Source organism: Odontesthes bonariensis, chromosome 7 (assembly GCF_027942865.1).
Source record: "Odontesthes bonariensis isolate fOdoBon6 chromosome 7, fOdoBon6.hap1, whole genome shotgun sequence".
Taxonomy (NCBI): domain Eukaryota; kingdom Metazoa; phylum Chordata; class Actinopteri; order Atheriniformes; family Atherinopsidae; genus Odontesthes; species Odontesthes bonariensis.
In genome coordinates, this window is record NC_134512.1 from 30,905,526 (window position 1) to 30,927,670 (window position 22,145).

The 22,145-nt window shown below is 40.6% G+C and overlaps 1 protein-coding gene across 2 annotated transcripts in view; it reads left to right on the forward strand.

Annotated features, from left to right (window-relative positions):
- Nucleotides 1-3,065: 3,065 nt before the first annotated feature.
- Nucleotides 3,066-22,145, forward strand: part of met (MET proto-oncogene, receptor tyrosine kinase) — a 77,828-nt gene continuing 58,748 nt past the window's right edge. For both annotated transcript variants that reach the window (XM_075470526.1, XM_075470527.1), the window contains exons 1-2: nucleotides 3,066-3,371; nucleotides 5,293-6,493. In XM_075470526.1, coding sequence (XP_075326641.1) covers nucleotides 3,340-3,371; nucleotides 5,293-6,493 — 1,233 coding nt within the window. In that variant the 5' untranslated portion in view covers nucleotides 3,066-3,339. The remainder of the gene's footprint in view (nucleotides 3,372-5,292; nucleotides 6,494-22,145) is intronic.

Consider the following 22,145-nt stretch of genomic DNA (forward strand, 5'->3'; position numbering starts at 1 on the left):
AGGTGATGGTAGGGGGGCCCCAAATGAAATTCTGCTTAAGGCCCCATAAAGGCTTGGGCCGGCCCTGCACACACCTATATATTGATGCAACACAATTTTCTAAATATTTTTACCATTTCTCCAGACAACACCAGAACAAGATTAGAAACAGTGAAAAATAAGCTCCAGTTGGAGTAGTAAACACACTGAGAAACCCAGACAATGATTAAGAGATACTGCAGTATAATTTAGCAAAGCGAAGAGCATCAAGTGAATATCCTCACTTGACCCCCATCCTTTTATGAACCGCTCTGTCGTTATCCCTTATGATCCTGCTGAAGAGGCCTGATTGTGAAGTTACACATGACACAGTGATGGAGGTGCCATGCACTTAATCATCACTCTCTGCGAAAGCTAAAGGAACTGTGAGAGTCCATCTGTAGAATGAAGGAGGCAGGACCTTTGGTGGGTCAACAGCATCAATCAGAGTTTACTGTCCTGATCAGCAGAGAGGCAGAGTTTGTATTGACCCCACACGTGATAAATAACCTCCACTAGACTAGCTTTAGGTGCACAAGAACTGGTCGACAGCAACACTTAAATCAAGACTGAGTGCAGCCCTGATCCTTCCTGATGATACCACACTTTTCTTTGTGAGATTACTCTCTTCACTTTCCATTTATTAGTTTGAACAAAAGCCTGACCAATGTCGCTGTCAGTGTGTCCTCAAGGGACAAGCAATGTCTGTTCACCTCAGGTACCAGCAGATGGCGCCACAATGAGTCACATATATGCTGCTGGCATTTTTAAAGTAATATTTTCTAATTCTAATTATGTAAAAACTATCCCTACAGACGATTTTTTTTTTCTTATTCTTGTCCTTGATCTTGTCAAGGTTTGAACATATTACATTAGGTGAGAGAACAACAAAACATTACAACCATGTAAAATGTCGATGTTGGCATTGGATGTTAATAAAGCTCTGTTATTGTTCAGAGAAGTCTTTTTTTTAATGTTTAGTTAAAAATGAAAGTCTGGCATTTCTAAGACCGCAACTGAATGGGGTTGACTGGGGTTTAAACCAGCAACCCTCAGCTTGAGGGATGACTCCTACATTTGGGCAAAAGCCCTCCCATGGTTATCTTAACTACTGTGCAGCCTCCATTGCACGAAAAACAGAAACACAAAATAAAACCAAGTTGTTTCATGTTGCAGGTGCTGTGGTTGTGTTGTGCACATCATTCCTGAAGCGTGTGTCATACTTTAAGGTTACCACATTCTGTGCGCTAGCATGTGTTAGGTTCACCACAGCGCTGATATTTTCCATCTTCTCTTTCCTTCCTTCCTGTTCCTCTTCTTTGCTGCTGCTCCCCAACATGACAACAGCTCGGGCCAAAACTGAGTTCCCCACCACAAGAGCCACACAGACACACCCCTGGAGTATAAACTGAAACACAAAGACACACCCTGTTTAAGACACACCCCTTAGCAAATGTGTCAGATATGCCTTGAGGTATGGCAAAACACAGTTCATCCAAAGAAAAAGCAATTAACACAGTAAGCAAGGGAGTCTGTTGTGAAACTCTTTTCTCATTAAAAGGCTGAAAGTGGTGACCTTTTCATTGCTGTCTCCCCCACAGAAAATCAAAATCCAGTAAAACAGCTTGATTTCTGGGCCTATTTGATGCTAATTATGCTTAAAGTTTGTGAGCCCTCAATGCTGGCATCTCTGCTGGTTGCCTGGCAGCGTCAGTGGCTGTACTACCATGAATCATGCCAGGAAATAGACTGCTGCATAAAACCACAAAAACTTGAATGGATGCCTTCAGGTGTTGATTTCTGAAGATGAACGACGAATATTTTAATCAGTGATTGTGTTTTCTGAGCTCTGGTTCAGAGTTATTTTTACTGGAGTTCTCTGTCTTTCTAGTGTGTTTTCTGCTCTTATATTAACAGTTTCTTTTCTTTCTTTCTTTTTTTACTCTATATCATTCTAAATGAGTATTTTTCTTCAGTGCTCCTCTGAGGTGAAAAAGCTTAATGATGCACACAGTCACTGGCTGATGACTCTGGTGTGATGTCAGAGGTAACAGAAGTAGTCCACTGGGAAATGATTGAGTTGGAAAACCTCTGAGAATGAATGGAAAAAGACATCTTAAAGTCAGTGGGACCATTCAACTTTTAAAATTTGGGAAAGGAGGACGAGAAAGGCAACTATTACTCTGTAATGACACTTTACGTGACTGAGACTCACATCAACTTTTAAGCTGAAGATGTCACAAAGTCCATCTGATCACTCACCTACTCAATGGAACACGCTCATACTCAGCCTGTCAGCCACCATGTGAGGGTCACCGTCCTCAGCAGGTCCTTACTTATTTGCTTTGCATCAACACTCTGTTATCAGGCTCTGCAGTCTTTACTCCAAGTGCCCTCTTTTCAGGAAGTGGGACAAAGGAATTTTTTGTGCTGCCCGCTGTGATTCATTGCTGAGACACACACACACACACACACACACACACACACACACACACACAGAGAAAGAGTTGGTTTAGCCTCTATAACTTAGGTCATTATTTTTGGCTGAGCGAGACGTTTGAACATGACGAAGTAGTCTGACTCAGAAGGGTGCTGGAGGAGAGTCAGGTGGAAGCAAGGGAAGAAAAAAGACCCTCCTCTACAAAAGGCCAACCGGACCAGCATTTTTTTTTTCCTTCTAATTGCCACACAGTGTTGGATGACAAAAATAAACCGAGCTGTAATCAAGTTTTATTGGGTTGAAATTCTTTCTACAGACACAAAAATGCTTAATAAGTGCCTTCAAAATGAAAACTTGACCAATTCTGGGTCAATAAGCGCAGATAAACTGTTTGTGGTGTATGAAAGAGATATTAAACTTATTTCGGTTGTTTGAAGAAAAAAGAGTAACACACACTCACGCGTCATTAGTCGAATTAAATTTTGTTTTGAGTGATGATTCTGCGCAACTCGAAGGCCACAAACTCATACCTGAGAGTCCAGGAGCCTGTGAGGCACCTGGACCCGTCACGCGGCGCTAGTGGAGACCAAGAGGCGGGGCTTCACGCACCACGAGAGGAGTTGAGATTTGAGCGCAGCAGCGGGTCTCCAGTGGATGCAGTCAGTCTGGTCAGAGTAGAGTCCCACGCGTTACAACGAAAGAGCCACTACTCTTTGTAACTGATTTAAAGCAGGCAAATATTTCAGAGAAAACTTCTCTCTTGGATCTTTTTCCCCGAAGAGCGCAAAGAAGAATCCCCTGCGATCTCTTTGGACTATATGAGAAAGTCAAGAAGTCTCATTCTTGGACGAGAGATCAGCGGAATATGATTTGAATTAGAGATGCGAACAGCGCTGTTGTTGCTCACTAACAGGTGAGTTCATCTCTAGATCTTTTTCTTTCGTTTTTTTTTTTTTTTTTACCCCCATTAAATCTTATTTTCATGCGTAAAAAGCGCAGAGATGGTCCCTGACCCTGTAAGTCCAGACCATCATCTCCTACTTTCCCTCCTTTGAATTTAACAGCCTGTTTTGAAATGTTTTTTCTGGCTCACAGCACCATGCCGCCAACTTCCCATATGTGTTTTCTGAGACCTTTCGCCATGAGTCACTTTCCTTTCAAACCGAAAACATTATCAATGCTTTCCTCTCCTCTTTTGTCTTTTGACAAAAAAAAAAAAAAACAACAAAAACACAGCCGTGCGACGAGGGTGTCATTTTTGGTGCTCTGTGCAGGTGCGCATTAATGTGCCCCTTATTACTCATAATTTTAGAACAAAACAAGTTCCTTGTTATCTTCCCCCTCCCCTTAATAATAGAAATTATCTTTAGTATTGTCCATCATTTATAATCAAATCATCGTTTCAGGTTTTGTCTCCGATACATCCCCAGTTTTACTTTAATTTTCTATAATGCCACCTATCCTCACTCAGTTGTGGCTCAGGTCTCTGCCAGCTGTATTTTTTTGATAAGTTTGTCCATATTTCAGCTCTGTCGATGTAACAGTCTTTTTAGTAAAGTACTACAGGTATAATAAATGAAAAATTGTGTTTTATCCCTCAGACTTGCTGTAAGAATGAGCCCTTAACAGTTAGACATCAGGCATAAATCAGTCAAAATGAGCACACAGGGAATCCCAATAAATGCATGTATAGCTTTGGGCATGAGTATAAAACCCAAGCTTACTGTGCTGGATGTTATTGGCCTGTTTTGGGTTGCATCTGGGAATCCTGTTAAAACCGCATCCACATAGGGAGCATGCAAACACACATTTTGAGAATTCTCTGTTGTGGCTTGCCCCTCTTTCTCTCAAGAGTGCTCCGTTCACTTAAAAGCATCTCCCAGTGGATTACCATTTAGTCAGTGGGGTTATTTATCATTTTCTGGACGGTCCCCCTTGCCTACTCCCTCCCACCTCTTTTGTTCTAATTGAGTTTATCTCCCGTCCCTTGGGCTTTTGCTGTCTAAACTTAGGCCCGCGGTTGCTTTGCCCCGTAGAGCGGACTCCTCTCTGGGTGATTCACTGCTTTGCCTTGCACTCTGGTCACTTGGGAATAGAGCTAAGCATCATAGAGGTGCTCACCCAAATCTTGCTGCTGCTTTGTCCAGGGACAGTGGTGTCATACGTGGATGTTACCACGATAAGTAGGCTGATATAAACGTTCTTTGTCACCATTAAAGCCTCCAGTCACTCGAGTATGAGTATAATCACTGATTGTGGTGAAGTGAGTAAACCCTGGCTTTAGCCTCTATTTATGAGCCTGAAAGGGAAATTCAATGTTCCACTTGTTTTGTCTTCAATAGATCAGCACAGTTTGCAGCTTTTTACAAAAATTCACTTTTCAGACAATTGAGGCCAGCTATTCAGAGAGGCAAGGCAAGGCAAGGCAATTTTATTTATAGAGCACAATTCATACACAGGGCAATTCAAAGTGCTTCACAGCTACATAAAATCCACAAGAAGGCAATAAAACCATTAAAAAGGAATAAAAGAATAAAATAAAGAAATTAAAAACCCATTAAAATAATCATTAATTAATTAAAAAGCAAAGAGTGCAGATAAAATACTTTCAGGTGTCATATGCACAGCTAAATAGAACTGTTTTCAGCCTGGATTTAAACATTGTCAGAGTTGAGGCCAGTCTCACATCTTCTGGAAGACTGTTCCAGATTTTAGGAGCATAAAAGTGAAACGCAGCCTCACCTTGAGATGTCTGTGATTAATGCCTTAGGTCTTTGTGTTCCAACATAGATGTTTTACTAACTCATTTCTCATGTCTCTTGTTTCTGGAACAGGATGAATCTGCATTTGCTTCATACCATCATGTTACTGTGGGCTTTGTGCCCCGGCATGCAGAGCTGGTGCGGTAATTCTTCGGAGACCACCAAGCTCAATCTCTCGGTCACTTATGAGCTCCTAAACTTCACTGCAGACTTCCCAATCCAGAACATGGTGGTGCTGGATGGGATCATTTATGTCGGTGCCGTCAACAGAATCTACGCTTTGGCCCCAAACCTTACCAAGCTGTCAGAGTACCACACGGGGCCACTGCTCGCGAACCAGACCTGTGGCCAGACACAGATGAAAACAGGCAGTGGTGGAAGGGTTGACAACCACAACATCGCTTTAGTGGTGGAGAACATTTACGACAAAGGGTTGTACAGCTGTGGCTCAGCAGATAATGGCGTGTGCCGCCGTCACGTTCTTGACGAAGACAATATGCTAAAAACTGTGGATGAAGATGTCTACTGCTTCGCCGACAAGGTGAGGCCAGGCGAGGGTCAGCCTGGTGACTCAGATGTTGTTGTGAGCCCATCAGGCTCTCAGGTGCTTAATGTGGAGAGCAATGTCATCAAGTTTTTTGTTGGAAACTCAGAGATCCCAAGCGCAGGAAACGTATCAGGCAACCTAACAAAGCCTCACACCATCTCTCAGCGGAAGATGAAGACTAGCCAGAACGGCTTCACTTTCTTCTCAAACTTTTCACACATGGACCTGATTCCATCCCTCCGTGGAAACTATTACCTGCGCTACGTTTACTCCTTCCACAGTGGACCGTTCACCTACTTCCTCACCGTTCAGCGGGTGAGCAGGCATTCTCAGGCCTACCACACCCGCATTGTCCGCATGTGCTCCTCAGACTTTGTGATTCGCCGCTATGTGGAAATGCCTCTTGAGTGCATCAGCACAGATAAGAGGCGACGGCGCTCCGCTGAAGACGTCAAGGTGTTCAACATCCTTCAGGCCGCCCACGTCACCAAGGTGGGCAACGATGTGGAACTGCTGAAGCAGCTAAAGGTGGACGAAGGTGACGACGTGCTGTTTGCAGCCTTTGCTCGAGGGAAGCCAAACTCTCCTGAGCCGACCCCTGACTCGGCCGTCTGCGCCATGTCCCTGAAATACATCAACAGCATGTTCAAGATGTACATGCAGAGCTGCAACACAGTAGAATTGTATCACTTCACTGGATCAGACAAGAAGTCCTGCTACAACGTGGTAAGAGCTGGGAGGGGGCTGGTGTCTACTATGCGGGGGCAGCCATTGTAGAATGCCCACTAAGCATTTGCATTTCCCTTCAAGAAATGCAAATGTTGCTTTTTGTGAGCTCTTAAAAAAATGTGTCAGGACAATAACATTTGTCTTGGAAATCTCTTAGCATCTCTTCGTGATTTTTAACCTTCTCCCTGAGGGCTGACACATCCACATATTGGGATTTGTTTGTTTACAAATAGATATTATGAGACTTGATTAGATCAATTCAAATCAAATTATTTCTGTGTGGATGTTTTGTAGATTGGATAAATTGAAATTTCCTACAACTCTGTTTAATGTGGACTGCTGCAATATCTCCTGTTGTATTGTCACGCACTTTTATTGCTCTTTAAAGTGATTTCTCTTGGAGATGCCAAGTTGGATTATCATCACAATACAGTTTTACGATGTACTGTAAGACACAGGAATTAAGCCTCTATCAGTCATCTGTGTATGCATGGCTTAGTTTTTATCGTTTGGAATCATAGACCTTGGCTTTTCATCTGTTTCAGACAGGTTTGGCTGGAGAGACTTTCTCAGAAACTGGGTGGTCTCAGGTACATACAGGCACCATGTCTGCTTTGTTCCTGTTTAAGTGCCCTTAAGCAAAATGCTGAAGCATGACCTGCTCCTGACTCTGACCTCTGACGCCTGTGGTCATGAGTATACGTGCGCATTGACCCGATTACAGTCAGGATCATATGTTTGAGGGTTCCCGCAAATCTGCATGTGCCAGTTCTGTATCCCGTTAATGCTAATGGGTTGATTGTTGGTCGTGTCCAGTTAAATTGTTGTTCAGTGGTTCCTTTTTCATTGTGTTTGTACTGTACTGAGAGAAAAATTACACTAAGGTGAAAGTGCCGAGCTTCAGCTTTAAGTTGAGGCTGTTCTTGTCCATATTTGGTGAACAGTGTGTAGCTTGTTGCCTTTTTTTTTAACACAGTACACCGGTACTATCGTGGACAAATTGTCAGTGTAAGGATTCTAGATATACACAGAGGGCAGCCAACCAAGAATATCTTTATGGCCAAATAGCGGAACATTCTTGTCTGGACAAGTCAGTTACCTGACCTGAGTCCATCTGATCATGCGCCTCAGTCGCAGAGAAATAGACTGGTGCCCAAAAACCAAGCAATGAGGAAATGATGGATGACGTTACAGGCCTTGCATACCAACAAGATACACCTCATACAATCACTGACTAGATTGAATTGGTTTCTCCCAGTTCAGTTTTCCTTCCAACTATTTTGGCCTTTGAAAACTGAAATTCAGCACCTTACCTTTATAGTTATGGTTTAATTTTTAATCTAATGTGCTGAGAAGTCTCCCTCCCCCCCAGTGCTGCTGGAAAACAGTTTTGACTCTGCTGAGCCTTCCTGCTTCGCCTCTGTCCTCCAATTCATCAATAAAGGCCCTGTCAATCGGCTGGATCATCTGATCAATAATGACACCAAGTTAACTGCCGACCACTAAGCGCCTTTCAATATTTGTGTTTGAGCTGTCCCCTCTGTGACTTCATCTTTATTTAACCTCAGCATCAGTCTGAACTGTACGGTATATCACTGGTCAGGCATAGGATTGCCTCAATCTCCTCAATATATTCCAGTGAATAGACTGTTTGAGGGCAAGCACATACAAGAGTCATGCGTAAACACCCAGCACAGTACTGAGGAAAACTCCTGTCTAAACATTGACTCTGTATATGTGTTACGAGGGAGCCTTTTTTTTTAAACTTTTTTGGGTTGGGTATCATGAACTAGTTGCAGCTTTCATGAGGAAATATTTATTTATGCTCTCAATTTGACAGCCAATCCCAACCATGCACATGAACACAGGGGATAAAAAGCTTTCAAAGTGGTTATTTTGCAGGTTTTATTCTATTTCTCACATCTTTTTAAAACTGTACTTGACTCTTGTAAAATAAGGAAGCTGTTTCTAGGGTTTAACAAACTCTTCCTTATGTAAATACCCGTTTTTGAATATTTGAACTAGTAACCTCAACGAGTGGAATGGCGTCACCCATCGGCTAATTTGGATGTGTGCTGATGCTCCATAAATGTACTACTAGATAAAAAGATTAGTCAAATAAATTAGGATCTGCTAAAAATAAAAAAATAAATAAAAAACCTGTGCTCTTTTGCACCTCTAGTTGTCAGAAATGATCCTGAATGTTTGTTTGTGAGGAGGAAACTAAAGACATTACGATGTGATTTTTCAATTGAACTGCGTAATCATGCAACGATCACATATTAGGGGTGGGAATCTTTTGGCACCTCACGATTCGATTACGATTCAGGGGCTATGATTCGATTATAAAACGATTATTGATGGGTCTTTAAGTTATGTGGATTGATGCACTTTTTCACAACATTTCTTTTTGTCTCACTGAATAAGCATTCATAACTTGCAATTTTGAAAAACAGTGCATTTGTAATAAGAAACCAGAGCTGAATTAATTTCCATTTTATTTTATTAAACTAATGGAAATGCGTGCAAACTGGAAAGTTAAGTCGGGTGGAATCGAGTAAACCCCTAAATTCCACCAGATACATGTGTGTTGCATCTGTGCTGCAGCAGCGGAGCTGATACGTTTCAATTCTAATCAATGACTGTGCTTCCACCAGCTCCGTCAGAGTTGCAAATCTGAACTTTTAAGCTTACATTCCTTGTTGTTCTGTAGAAGTATAAACTCTTTGTTTTATGTACTTAATTAGTTGTCATTGTCTGGTCATTTGATTTTAGAATGCACTCATTTTAAGGGCAAATATCAAGGAAGGGATCTGAAGGGTGACCTGCGGTTAAGCTCCTAAAACAGAATCAAACCAGCTTTTCAATCACATGTAAAAACATCATATGATGGTTGGTTGGGTCCATCAGTGCTGTCTTGATAGCTATCAGCAGTGGAGATCCACAGGGGAAAGTGAGGAATGCTGGGAGCTTGAGGGTGAGGGGTTAGGAGGCAGTGCATATCTGACTCTCAGCGAGCCATGATGAATTGCTCTGGGATAACAGGGCATCAGCAGCTGGGCGGAAGATGATCCTCCCGACCCGCTCTTGCAGCCAGCCACGCTGGCGAGGCCTTTTCCCCCTCCTCTCGACCTCCACCTGTTACCAGCACCTGTGAGAAAGTGAAGGTGGCATCAACATGGCACCCTTTTTAATGGGGTTGAATGTAGATGGGGTCAATATTCTCTATTGTCTTTTATCAACCTTTTTTCAGCAGCAAACTACCCTTTGACAGAAATCTGTGTCAAAAAACGAGATCATGTGATGCATGACTTATCAGAAACACTTTAAAACTCCACGTTTCTTGGCAAAAATGTGACTTCTATTGGGGCACAGAACCACAGACCTTCTGGCTCAAAGTCTCCTTTGGTGAACAGACGTGCGATATTTCTTAACCACAAACAAAGTTGGGAATGAGCAAAAGTCAGAGGTAGCTATCTGCTGTAGACTGATAACTCACAAGATCTTCTAAGCTTCTGTGCACAGGATCAAAACAAAAACCCTTCTTTCGCAACTCAAACAGCTCATGTCCCTGTCCACCCTTATATAACAGCAGCTGTATTGTAGCATGTGACACGAGCAAACCTGAAGCCCCAAACAGTAATTGTCAGTCTCCAGTTTTTGACAGTGACTGCCTGCATAAAAACTACTGTTTTGATCACTCCGAATGAGAATGTACTGTTTCATTATTAGACATTCTTTCCTTTTGACTCACTTGATTATGGGGTGACATCAGTTTTGCTGCAGCATCTCTTTGCCTTATAATTATCAGCATAGTCCCTCTGTCTCTAACACTTCTAGCTTTGCTTTGTCTGCAAACAGTTGGGTTGAAAAGTTTGCAGCTGCAGCCTACTTGACTCCGTTGTACCTGTTTGGTGCAAAGACAATTGGCACAAAAATCATCTGTTTCAAAACATCTCCATCACATAGTTTAAAACTCCACATGTGCAGACGCATCAGGTCAAATGTTGAATAGCTGCTGCCAAAAGAGCTTTTTATCTTTGTCAATCTGTTTTCCAATTTTGCTTTTATTGCTTTGAGTCTTGCTTGTAGCCTCCTGTCCTAAGCTGCCAAGCAGAGAAGCAAGCTGTGCACATTAAAGAGCACTGAACGACAATCCACCTGATGCTCTTGCTGTCAGCGTGGAGTGGAATGATCTAATCATAGCACCACCTAGATTTATGACTTGTATCCAGTGGCAGATGGCAGGTAGACATTCTGTTTTCATTAGGTTAGGGAGAGATAAGCACGGCCATAAATTCATAAAAGTTGTAAAAGCTCAGAGGATACATACTTAAGAACACATGAGGTTATTTTTGTCATTTTCTCCCACAAACTGTGTGTACCCGGTGGAACACTCCCACTAGGGATCTGGATGGGGTTGAAAGCTCAGAGTAAAAGCATGTTTGAAGTTTTTAAGTGGTGGTTGTCATCTCAGATGTGCCTCTCAGCTCCATCTTAGGCAGTAAGATTTGATAAATGTTGTAATGATGAGTGGCCCTCTTTTCAGCTGTCTATGTGACAGAGTAAATCTGAATTTCTTGTAGTTTTTTGGGGCCTTTGGCGTTTCTTTTCTCTGCCTTCAGGCCCCTCTCAATTGCATGAAAATGTTGTAACCGAGTAAAAGACAGCTCATCTTTACCAGAAGAAACTTGTACTTACTGGAATAGAAACTTATTTTGATTGCCTAATTTAGATTTTATTTTCATCTAGAGGAATATACACTTAAGATTAGCTCCTATCAAAATATGAATACCTTTATTAAATGGTTTAAATGATACACAAAGAAGTAATTACTAAAAGTGGTACACATACTAAATTTTGAGAACTTAATAAACTAGTCTTTCCAAGTATGTATGCCTGAATTAAATCTGACTGACTAAAGAGTTAATGTGATCAGCCTAACCAAATTTTCCCTTGGCTCTTCACCCCTCACAGAAATTCACAGATATCAAAAGCACTCTTTTAACTATTGATCCAGCCCACAGGAAATGCTTTGGTCTGACAGTATCGCTTTCAAAACAGACATGTAAAGCCATTTTCCTGGGTAATGTAGTATGCAGAGCCATGTCGAGAATTTGGAGCCCTCCCAACCCGCCTGGCATCCATTCCCATCAGCCCCATTGAGGGAGCAGGAGCATTTGAGACCAGAAATAAAGAACAGCCACATTCGGGGTCAGAATTATCATCTGATTACCATTGATTTGAAGAAAAACCCACCAAATGCTGATTGCTTTTAAATCGAATCTTCAGCTTGATTGATTATAGTGTGTGTGTGTAATATAATTCCAGCGGGGGAGACGCTTTTGACCGACAGTCATTTTAATTAGGCTGCTTGTTTTAATGAACAAGTTTAAAATGCTTGCATGAAAAAATGCCAAACAAGCCACTACACAGGCTCTTTGACATTAAGTAATGTCTGTGATTATAAAATAGAATAAACATCTATTTTTGCAAATTCAAAGACATATTTGGCGTTGGGGTTAGCTAGTTATTTGGTTACTAGATAAGATATGACATTGGATTTACACATAAAGATGTTTGACAAGGCTGCACAGTGGATAGCACCATAAACTGAATTTTATATTATTATCAGATAAAGGCTCCTATGGTCTTTGGCCTATGGGTATTGTGATACATTGTAAAAAAATGCAACATAAATTAATTAGCCTTGACATAATGTATATGGAAATAATTGCAAAAAAAATCAAGTTAGATTAGTTGAAAAACAACACAATATAGTAGAAAATAAAAAAATTCATAAAGTCCGCTAAACACACATGTTGTGTCTTTTTTACTGACGAACATTTAGAAGCCTGCAAGACCCGTATCCTGAGAAGCACTTTGATTAGATTTGTCCCTCCAGAGAGTTTCCGAATATAACTTAAAACCCCATTTCCAAAAGTGTTTGGAAGTTTTCTAAAAATGTTACAGAAACCTAAATCTTAGATTTGTTAGTTCATCTCAATCTTTATTTAGCATACATAAGTATAAGCGTCTCAACTGACCAACTTCAATGTATCTAGAAAATTTAAAGAAAGCTAGAGTTTGATGGCAGCGACACATTCAAAGAAAATCAGAAGAGAACCATTTTCTCAGAATATGTGTCAAGATTCAAGGTTTCACCTGGTCTAAAGCCTGTGGTTGTCATAGTATGACTCTCCTTCATGATGTGCCATACACTTTCAATATAAGACGGGACATGACTGCAGGCAGGCCAGTCAAGCCCACACACTATGTGTCCATGAAGCTAAGCTGTTGTAAGTCGTACAAGATGAGATTTTGCTGCGTCCTACAGAAATAACCACTTACCTCTTGGGAAACAAAAAGAAGCTGCCATGATTGGGGTTGTATTTCTCTCCAAAATTCGAATTTACTTCTTGGCATCAATGGTACCCTTACACAAATGGCATGCTATGGACACTGATACACCCCCTTATAGATGTTGAAAAGCCAAAGTTCTTTGTAATTTTGAACTGAGAAATATATATATTTTTGACTGATGGATGATTCTCTGATATAATTAGGCTTCAGGTGGTGAGCCATGGCCCCTTGTGTGGTAAGTCTTCAGCGGATGCTCCTTTTAAACTAGAAAAGAGTTTCTTGATTATTCGATAAACTTTTTTGTCTTTGTCTCTTTCTCAACTTCTGAGTGTCTTACTAGTGTTAAAAATTGGATTTGTTTATAATTTGTAAATGCAATGAACTCGGTCAGTGACGACACCAAACAATATTTATTTTGTACTTGTGTTCTATCAGGGTTCAAACATATAAACAAATTTAAGGGTTTGTTACATTTTAGAATTTCCTGCCATAGTGCATATGGCAGGAAATTGTATAAACATAATTGTCATATTCCTTATTAAAAGGAGCGCTATTAAAACAGTCCTGTGCTGATATACTCAAGGAGCAACACAAAGATGAGTTGCTCAGCATGATGGAAAAGACTGATCAGTCATCAGTTTGACTGTCCCTCACCTCTAATATATGTGTGGTAGTTTTCCACTGGTGTAATGAGTTCAAGTGACTAGACCCACGGCTGCCTGACAAAAGAAAATAATGCTGCAAATCTCTCAGTTGTGCTGCTGATTCAGAGGGTTCTGTTGTGGATGTCATGGTTTTCAGTCCCACATGCTTGTACCTGTTCATGGCATCACTAAGCTGGTATTTGTTTGCCTGAACATGAACCAGATGTGCAGATCCTTAGTTTTTTTGGAGGCCGGGGCTCATACAGTAGCATCAAGTCTACCATATATACCAGAAACAATTACTTCTACTCCTGCTACCGTTTAGAATATTTTGGGGGCATTTTTGCCTTTCTTCATACAGCACAGAGACTGACAGGGGATGTGTGGAGAAAGAGCTGGGGACCAATCTGCAGCAAAGAGAGTCAATCCAGAACAAGATGAATAAGATGAAGGATGAGCCTTTTTTTTAAAGAATAGAATAGAAAAATACTTTATTCATCCCCCAATGGGGGAAATTCAAATTAGTCAAGTGAATTCAGTGAAAGTGAAATTCATAATCAAGTCAATTATGTTGGTGTGTGCCACTTTTTGTCTCTATGTTTATGTGCTGTGACGTTCTCATCTCGTTAAAAAAGTTGAAATTTGTCAGATCTTCCTCTATGTTTATAAGGTATCACTTGCCTGGAACATTACATAAACATTTATCACTATTGGCAGTCAGAATTATGCTCTATCAGTCACTGGAAATCTACTGTTTTCTTTACAAGCTGTGATGGATTTAGCTCTCAAAGGATTTTCCATTCCACTTCGAGGACAGACACACAAGTAACAGATGCTCACAGGGAAAGGTGCAGTAGAGGAATTACACCACAGATAAATTATATTATGGCAGCATGAGCATAAAAGGTAGAAAAAGAAAAAAAGAACATGACACAAGGCACCACCATCCCTTACAAATTCTCTGTTACCACAGATGTCACAGATTGTGTACTGCATGCCCGAGCCTGTCCATGCCACCGCTAAGCTGGGAGCAGTATGCAACAAAAGAATGGGAGTACTACGTTCTTGTCAGGTCCTGTCCACTGTGTTTCACGGGTCTGTTTTGATAAAGAGGACAGTGAGTGCACGTTTGTAATGAGTATGGGATCAGATATGGTGTGTCCTGGTTAGATGCTTGTTGCTCCTAACACATGCTAACAGACATCCACTGATGCCCACATGGAGCACAGAAAAAGAGCTTGTTTGTTGACATCTGATGACAGCAGCAGAAGTCTGTAAGAAAAAGAACAAATTCACTGTGTAATGTAGCATATCCTTCCTAACATTAAATGATTAATTTGTTAATTAATAGATTATTATCTAGCAACACAAACCACTGATAATCAAAAGATAATCTTTAGGTTTAACAAGTTATTCGCTATTTAAGCAAATCTTAAGGGATCTTCTGAAAAGCTGCAAAAAACTCAACGTGAATCAGTGACATTTCCATTAATTAAGGAGAATGAACTAAGCTATGCAGTGTCACCAGCTGTTGGTGGCATAGCTTACACTAGATTTTAATTCGGTAAAAGAAGTAGTTGTCTTCACCAAAAACAAATCTCAAGGAAGAAAACAACAATAGCTTTGGTGGACATGCACAAGATGAAAATGAAGGGAGCTCTTCAGTAATTTAATCTCTGTAAAATGTCAAATTTAAATCTAATTTACGTGTCCTCGTTGTTATATAATATTTAAACTATTATTCAAGATCCTGAATCTCTTTTAGTTGTTAAGTCCTGTCATTTTAATCTTTGCCAGGTTAGATACAGTTTACAAAGTTGTTTACATTCCCCCAAATGCACATCGAGTTTCCTTAAAAACAGCCAAAAACCACCTCAAGTGAGTGTGTAAACTTTTTTTTTTTGGGAAATTAGGGACAGTTTTTTTAATAATTAATGTTTCCATTTACTTTTTCCATTTCACACCTTCTAAATTCAAATAAAAAAAAACAGCTATGGAGCCCCAGCAACTGGTTAGTCTTCTGCAAAAATCTAAAGGTGTTAGCCATTTAGCCCAGAAGGAATCTGTTTAAGAGCATATTTTAACCCAAATCATGAGCTTTTCCAACCCTGACCGAGGAGCTAAACCTTGAACAGTGTATTGGGAACTGTATTGCCTAACCTGAAGCAAATAGTCATCATGCATAAACAGTGAGTGAAAAGTATAAAAAAAAAATCAGTGAATTAAACAAGGAACTGAAGACTGTTGTATTGTGAATTTGAACAAGAGTCTTATGAGTGAAAACACTGAGTCTACTTGCCTCATTCTCTTAATGAGGACTTTGTGGCTTGTTCAAGTAAATGCTTCATAGTGACGATACAAAATGATGAAAGCAGCCTGCCTATGGGCAGAGTAACAAAATATGGGAGGCAATTTCAGCATGTTAAATGTATTCATGGTCCTTTTCAATTTGGACTTTTACTGTATTATTACATATATTGACCCCATGATTAATGGGGAAAACATTGATAATCAGAATGTTCATTATACTGGAGACATTGCAAAACTGCTGTTCTTGTGTTACAAGATCTAAAAACTTTTGCATGCCCTGATGCTGCCATAAGAGTGAGAGCTGGCTCATCACTCCACACTCCCAGTGTGTGTGAGCTCCTCTATCACTCTGCAGCTGCATGGCACACCAGGAATAAAAAAAAAACAAAAAAAAAACAATGTATCTTAAGTCAGAGTTTACTTAAGTTTAGCCTCAAAATAGTCTCAATTTACTTTGAGCCGTGCCAGTCATGGCGAGCCACGGATCGTGCTCAAATAGAACGTTAATCTCGATCAATGCTCATCTTTATGAAGAACAAATTTCGCAATTCTTTGATTGAGCAAAATGAAACCCATGTAAAGACTTGTAGAACAGCAGAACAGAACAAGCTAAGAACACTGTCCATCCAGATCAGCTCTTTTGGCAGCAGTGTGTGTATGCCTGTGCATGTTTGCAGGCATTTCCTGATGATTTTCTACATGATTTCACATTAGCTCAATGGCATGGTGTTTAGTCTTGAACCTGCAGTTAATCATTAGCTCAGGGGTTCAGTTTCTTGTTTTGCTGCAAAGGTAAATCCTTTTACACAGACTTTTGTGTGCACATCTTATCTCTGTTCCTAAGATAAAGAAAAGAGTAGTAAATATGCAAACCGTCAGTGCCTGCAAGCTGTCTTTCAGTACACACTGGGAAATCACCATCAGCCAAAATCAGCCTAATACTGTTCAATTTAGGACGCAGCTGCTAGGATTTTTATTATTTCTTTTCTGTGAGATAAACATCCATTACTTGTTTCTGTTTTTTGGGGTTTTTTTGCTCTTCTTCTCTATCTAACTTCCCAAATGGGATGTTTAGCTTTTTTTTCTCTCCATATTTTTGGACAGTAAATATCTTTTAGGCTTACCGTCTTAGACAGTCAAAGCAAACAATTTCACCTCTTATTGTGCATCTTTTTCTTGTCGTTCCATCTGCCTGTACACCTGGTAAATTGCCCTTTTCCTCACTGACTGACAGTAATTTTCAAATCTATTCTCAAATTATTTCGTTTGGAGAAATAATTGAGTTATTAGATTACATTTTTAACATCAGAAACACTACAAAGAGGTACTGGATTTCAGTTTTTTTAGAAATATGTTAATGTATCAAACTATTTCTTTGCTGCAACTTCCAGATATACTTTATGTATTGAATTTTTTTATCCATCCTCTGCTTTGGTGGCTGATGTAATGCTGGGGGTGGGGGGGGTCTCATTTTCCAGCCAATTACACAAAGTGCTTTGGTGATCTTTGTGGCAGAGTCATTTCATCTCTCTGTTTTGACACTGTTGCAAATTACATACTTTCCGCAAATACCATCCTGCTGACTGTTTCATCTCTGATTTGATTTCTTAAATGCTTTCCTTACAAGCACAGAGCCACTTGCCAGCAGGGCCACAAGCTATTCATGATACACTTGTTTAGTGTCAAATACGGAGGAGCTTTGCTCTGCTGAGCTTGTGAGTCAAGGCCTCCAAGCTATTTCCTAATCAGCCACATGCCTTCTCCTCTTCTATTTCATCACATGGTGATATCCTGCTCTCGACTGCAATGAGGCATGTGGATGCTTATCTGTCTGCCCCTCATGCTCCAAATGAAGGACCAAAAGCAATCTCCTCTCCTCCTGCTGTCCTGAGCAGCAGCCTCACCTCGCCCTCTTATTTCCTTGGCTCTGGGTCCTTCACGTTTTGTCATAAAGTTTGAATCTGCCCATTTGAAAAGCTCATGATCGCAAAGTTCACTGGAGCGGCGAATGATCCCAACAGACTTGCTGCAGGAGATCTCATCTCCATATTATTCAAGCTTTGAGACTTCTTGTAGTAGCTGCACAGATGGAAAGCAGCGACTTTGTCTTGGAGATGCATGTTTACTCAAAACAGTCGATCGAAAGTGACAACGGGAGGCGCTTGTTTGGCCAACAGGAGTGACCTGGGGTTCCGTGTGTTGTCCAAGACGCTTATATGTGCTGTTTATCAATCCCTGCACCTGAATACTGAATCTCTGAAAAGTCAGTTCACACAAAAAATGTAATATATTTTCTCTTTCGCCTCTTGTCAAATCACGTCAGGCAGAATGTTGATGGTTTCATCAGCCCAGGCTCGGGAACTTATTTCTACAGATTTCTGCCTTTGTCCTAACAAAGAGGATAACAATTGACTTTTAGTTTTGAAAAATTATATTTAAACTAAAGTGTCCATTAATCTAAATGGTGTTGATTTACAGACATAAATCTCAGTGACAAATATCTTAAAACCTAACCTAACCAAAATGTCTTGCATACTGCTAGAGATAAGAGAGAAAAGTTAAATACACTACAACTCAAAAAGACTACTTTCATTTGATTGAACTGATCCTTTAAGTGTATATTGATTTGCTCACTTTCTTCCAGTCAGATACAGATTTTATCAGAGATTTCAGCATGTTTTCTGAATACAGGCATAATCAGTGAAGTAACCTGCATATATTCTCACTAAATGGAAGTGGACACCCTTTCATTCCACAGGAAAGTTTCACCTCAGATGAGAACTAATCCCCCCATTCCATTCGACCAGTAATCCTTACACAATGCAAGCGAGGGATTGCGTCTGAATGTGTGCTCAAGTAATGGAGGTAAATGGGGAACAGATCCTCCTTTCCATCTCTCAGTCCACACACTTGTATGACTTTTATCACCCTGCTGTGCTCCTAAACAATACCCCACAAACGAAGGCTATCTCTTAAATCCCTGGGACACGGCAGACATTGTCTCCACAGGCTTTGATCTTAAAGTTCTTAATGGTGATCATGGCTCGAATCATACCGCAGGAAGAAGGAAAGCTCACACCTGAGCATCCTGAGTAGCTTTCCTTGGGAATGAGTTGTGTGTTTTACGGTTAAAGGCCTGAATTTTTCATCAGTGGGAGTCTGCCAGAATTGTTTTGGGCTTTTTTTGTATAAAGAGTCCTAGAAATAAACCAGGAAAGTAGCTTTCCTAAACAGCTTCTACAGAATTATTTGTTGCTATGTTTGCAAATTTGGCTGAATTGCTAGTGCAGGCTTTCTTTCAAGTAAAACAACTATTGTTATTGTTTGGTTGCATTACACACCTTCAAACGTGCTGATTTTTCATGGAAGAAAGCCTTTTTAATGATGTCTACATGTGGAGATCCTCCAACTCTGAGTATTAAAAATTCTGGCCTCAGGTCCTGTAGATTTGTGAGTGAGTGAGTGAGTGAGTGCAAGCAAAATTATTTAGAGCCTGATCCTTAAATATTGTTGATACACATGTGCGAGTGTGTACAATGGAGGATGAGCAACACTGGCAAAGCCTGATGCCAACTTCCAGGATTTTTACAAGTGTGAAAAAGCAGAACAAAATTGCATTGTTGTTCTCATGGTCAGCTCTCTAAGGACAGGCTTTCTTGTTAATTTCTTGTTTGCTTCCTCATGCAGTCTTGAGGCTCCCAAATGGCTGCCACCTGCAAGCTTTCACAGCATGCTGAGAAATATTTTATGGTAGCTTCATAAAGATTTGCTTCTATAAAAAGAATTGTGTTTTCAGAACTGTTTTGATGAGGTTTTGACTGTGATTCAGTGGGTTTTCTGTGTTATTTTTAGCTGCTGGAAAATTACATTTGCACTTGATGAACAGAAACAAATGTGAAGGGCCGTGCGGCTGTGCAATAAAAGGCATGCTTCCTGTCAAGAACATTCTCTGCCACATTTCATATTCCACCCTAGCAGTCCCATCAGTTTGGAGCTGCTCATCTGGCTCTGATCTCTGCTGTGCTCTGAGTGTGAGCACAGCTAGTACTATGCCTGCTGGTGATCTCACCTCATCCAGGACTGTGCTGAGATGTGGAGGCCTGTGTATTCAGACCCTGTGTTGACCCTCAGTTGATATGCTGCCTTGCTGCTGAAATGTGGGCCGGTGCTGTCTACAACCTGAGGTTATCTGGCTGCTCCTTAATGGCTGCTGCTGAGCCACAACTCTCCAGCTGCTCTTTCCCCGCCTTACCTCATGCATCAGGAAGCACCTCTCTTTGCCTCTCATATCTGAAAAAAAAAGAAGCAGAGAGAGACACTTACAGTCATGACTGTTCTATGCTTTAAATGGTAGCGAGAAGGCCTGAAGAGCTTTTTTTTTTGGCAATTTCTGTTCAAAGTGAAATATTTACTGTGAACATTCAGCCAAGTGTCTGCACTGGTGGCTGGATCTGATTATTCCAGACTGCTAGGAAGCGGGAATTAAAAAAAAAAGAGGACAGACAGATTCAGCCGAATAACTATTAAAAGTATCAGTATTTTTAGAACTTTGGTGCCTATCCCAGCTTAAAAATGAGCATAGAGTATTTTGACATTTTCAGTAAAGCGCTTTTGCCTCTGCACGACACAACAGCTGCACTTTAAAACCGCTCTCTGACTGTAGTAATCAATGGAAAAGAGTAACGCTAATGCTAATAAAGTCATGTACATAGATGATTGGTTGCTAACTCCCCAAAGCAGCATGGACACTAAATCAGCCTCCCCTTTAAGTTCATGTCTCTCTATAATCAATGGCACATGTAAGATAGCAGCTTCAGTAAATACGACCGCTCAGCTGTCAGATTGGAGATCAATGTGACCTCAGAAGGACAGTAATGCTCTAAAATAATGTCCTGTGTGACTTATGTACAGGCTGAAAAAGCAAGGCACTATTGGATGCTCATTTGCACCCCCCCCCCCAAAAAAAATACATTTTGTCGTTACTCATTTAGTTACAGTGCAGTCAGAAAGTATTAGGACAGGGTGTTGTCCACATCTAAATGCATCCACATTACATTTGTTGTCCTCTACAAAGCTCTACAAAAAATACATCTGAGGAAAATGTCAACTCTTTCCAAAATACTTAAAACATCTGTTGCACTTGAATGCACTTGAATAGTTATGTAGACATGCTGACAGTTTTGGCTTTACTCATCTTGGTTTTAAAACTGTCTCTGAGATGAATGCCTATACAGTAGCTGTTACTAACGTTTTTTTTTCTCTGGTGGTCTGAATATTGGGGGGAAAAGACATTAACTAGAAGAAGTAGAAAGCAGATCATTCAACTGGAGGGCTTTTCTAACTTCTACAAGGAAAATTTTCTTGTGAAATCCTTTCAAAGCAAAGATGGAAAGGTCCTTAGGTCCGGCAATTAAGATTAAAGGTCACTGTCAATCTTGAGAACAGGGGTGAGCACCTAAAAGCAAGTCCTGAAAGCTGGCCCAGCATGCTCTTTGGTGTCATTTATGTGCTGTACAAATCCTGCACTCAAAAAATTGACAAGCTGGAGTCAAGAGTGTTCAGGCTGGTCAAGATCTACACACATCTGTATGACCCATTAAAACCCAAGAGAGTAAAATTGTCACAAAAACTTCTCACACTTGCATTCTGTACAGGGGTCACTGGCACAGCATCCTCGCAGCAGATGTCCCAAATATCGACATGACCTCAGTATTTAAACAAATAAAAGTCAAGAAGAAAAGAATGGGTCCAGCAGGGGTGTTTTACTGTATTTCTCATGTGGAAAATGCAAGCCACGCATGACAAGCCTGAGTTTATATGGAGTAATGTATCTCATATGTCTGAAGCGTTTATGAAACACCTAGGATAGGAGCCTCATGGATGTTCCCCTAATCAAACAATGTGAGACAGACTCATCTGTTATGTAAATGCCACAGAAATAAGTCTGATTGAATCATTCCAGTGACTTGGAATAATGCAAAAATGTTCTGTCTAGATTTCTCTTCTCCGTCTGTAATTTGCAAGAATGTATTAAGGAGCTGACCCAGCTAATTCCCTTTGATCTGCAGACTGTAACTTAAGCTGCTGTGTCAGTCTGACCAAAAGGTATATTTGCAGAACACTTTTAAAGAAGTGAAATCAAAGCAATGCTCTGAGAGCAGCTGTAGTGTCTGTTGGACTCCATCACTGAACTCAACGGTCCATCGTTCTTTGCTATGTTTTGAATCGCATGAATCCTCTATCTCAGAAAAGAAGAGAAGAAAAATATGTTGATTCATACAGGACCAGAAGTAGTTGTGACAAGCTGAGGGAAAAAAATCCTTTCCGACTGT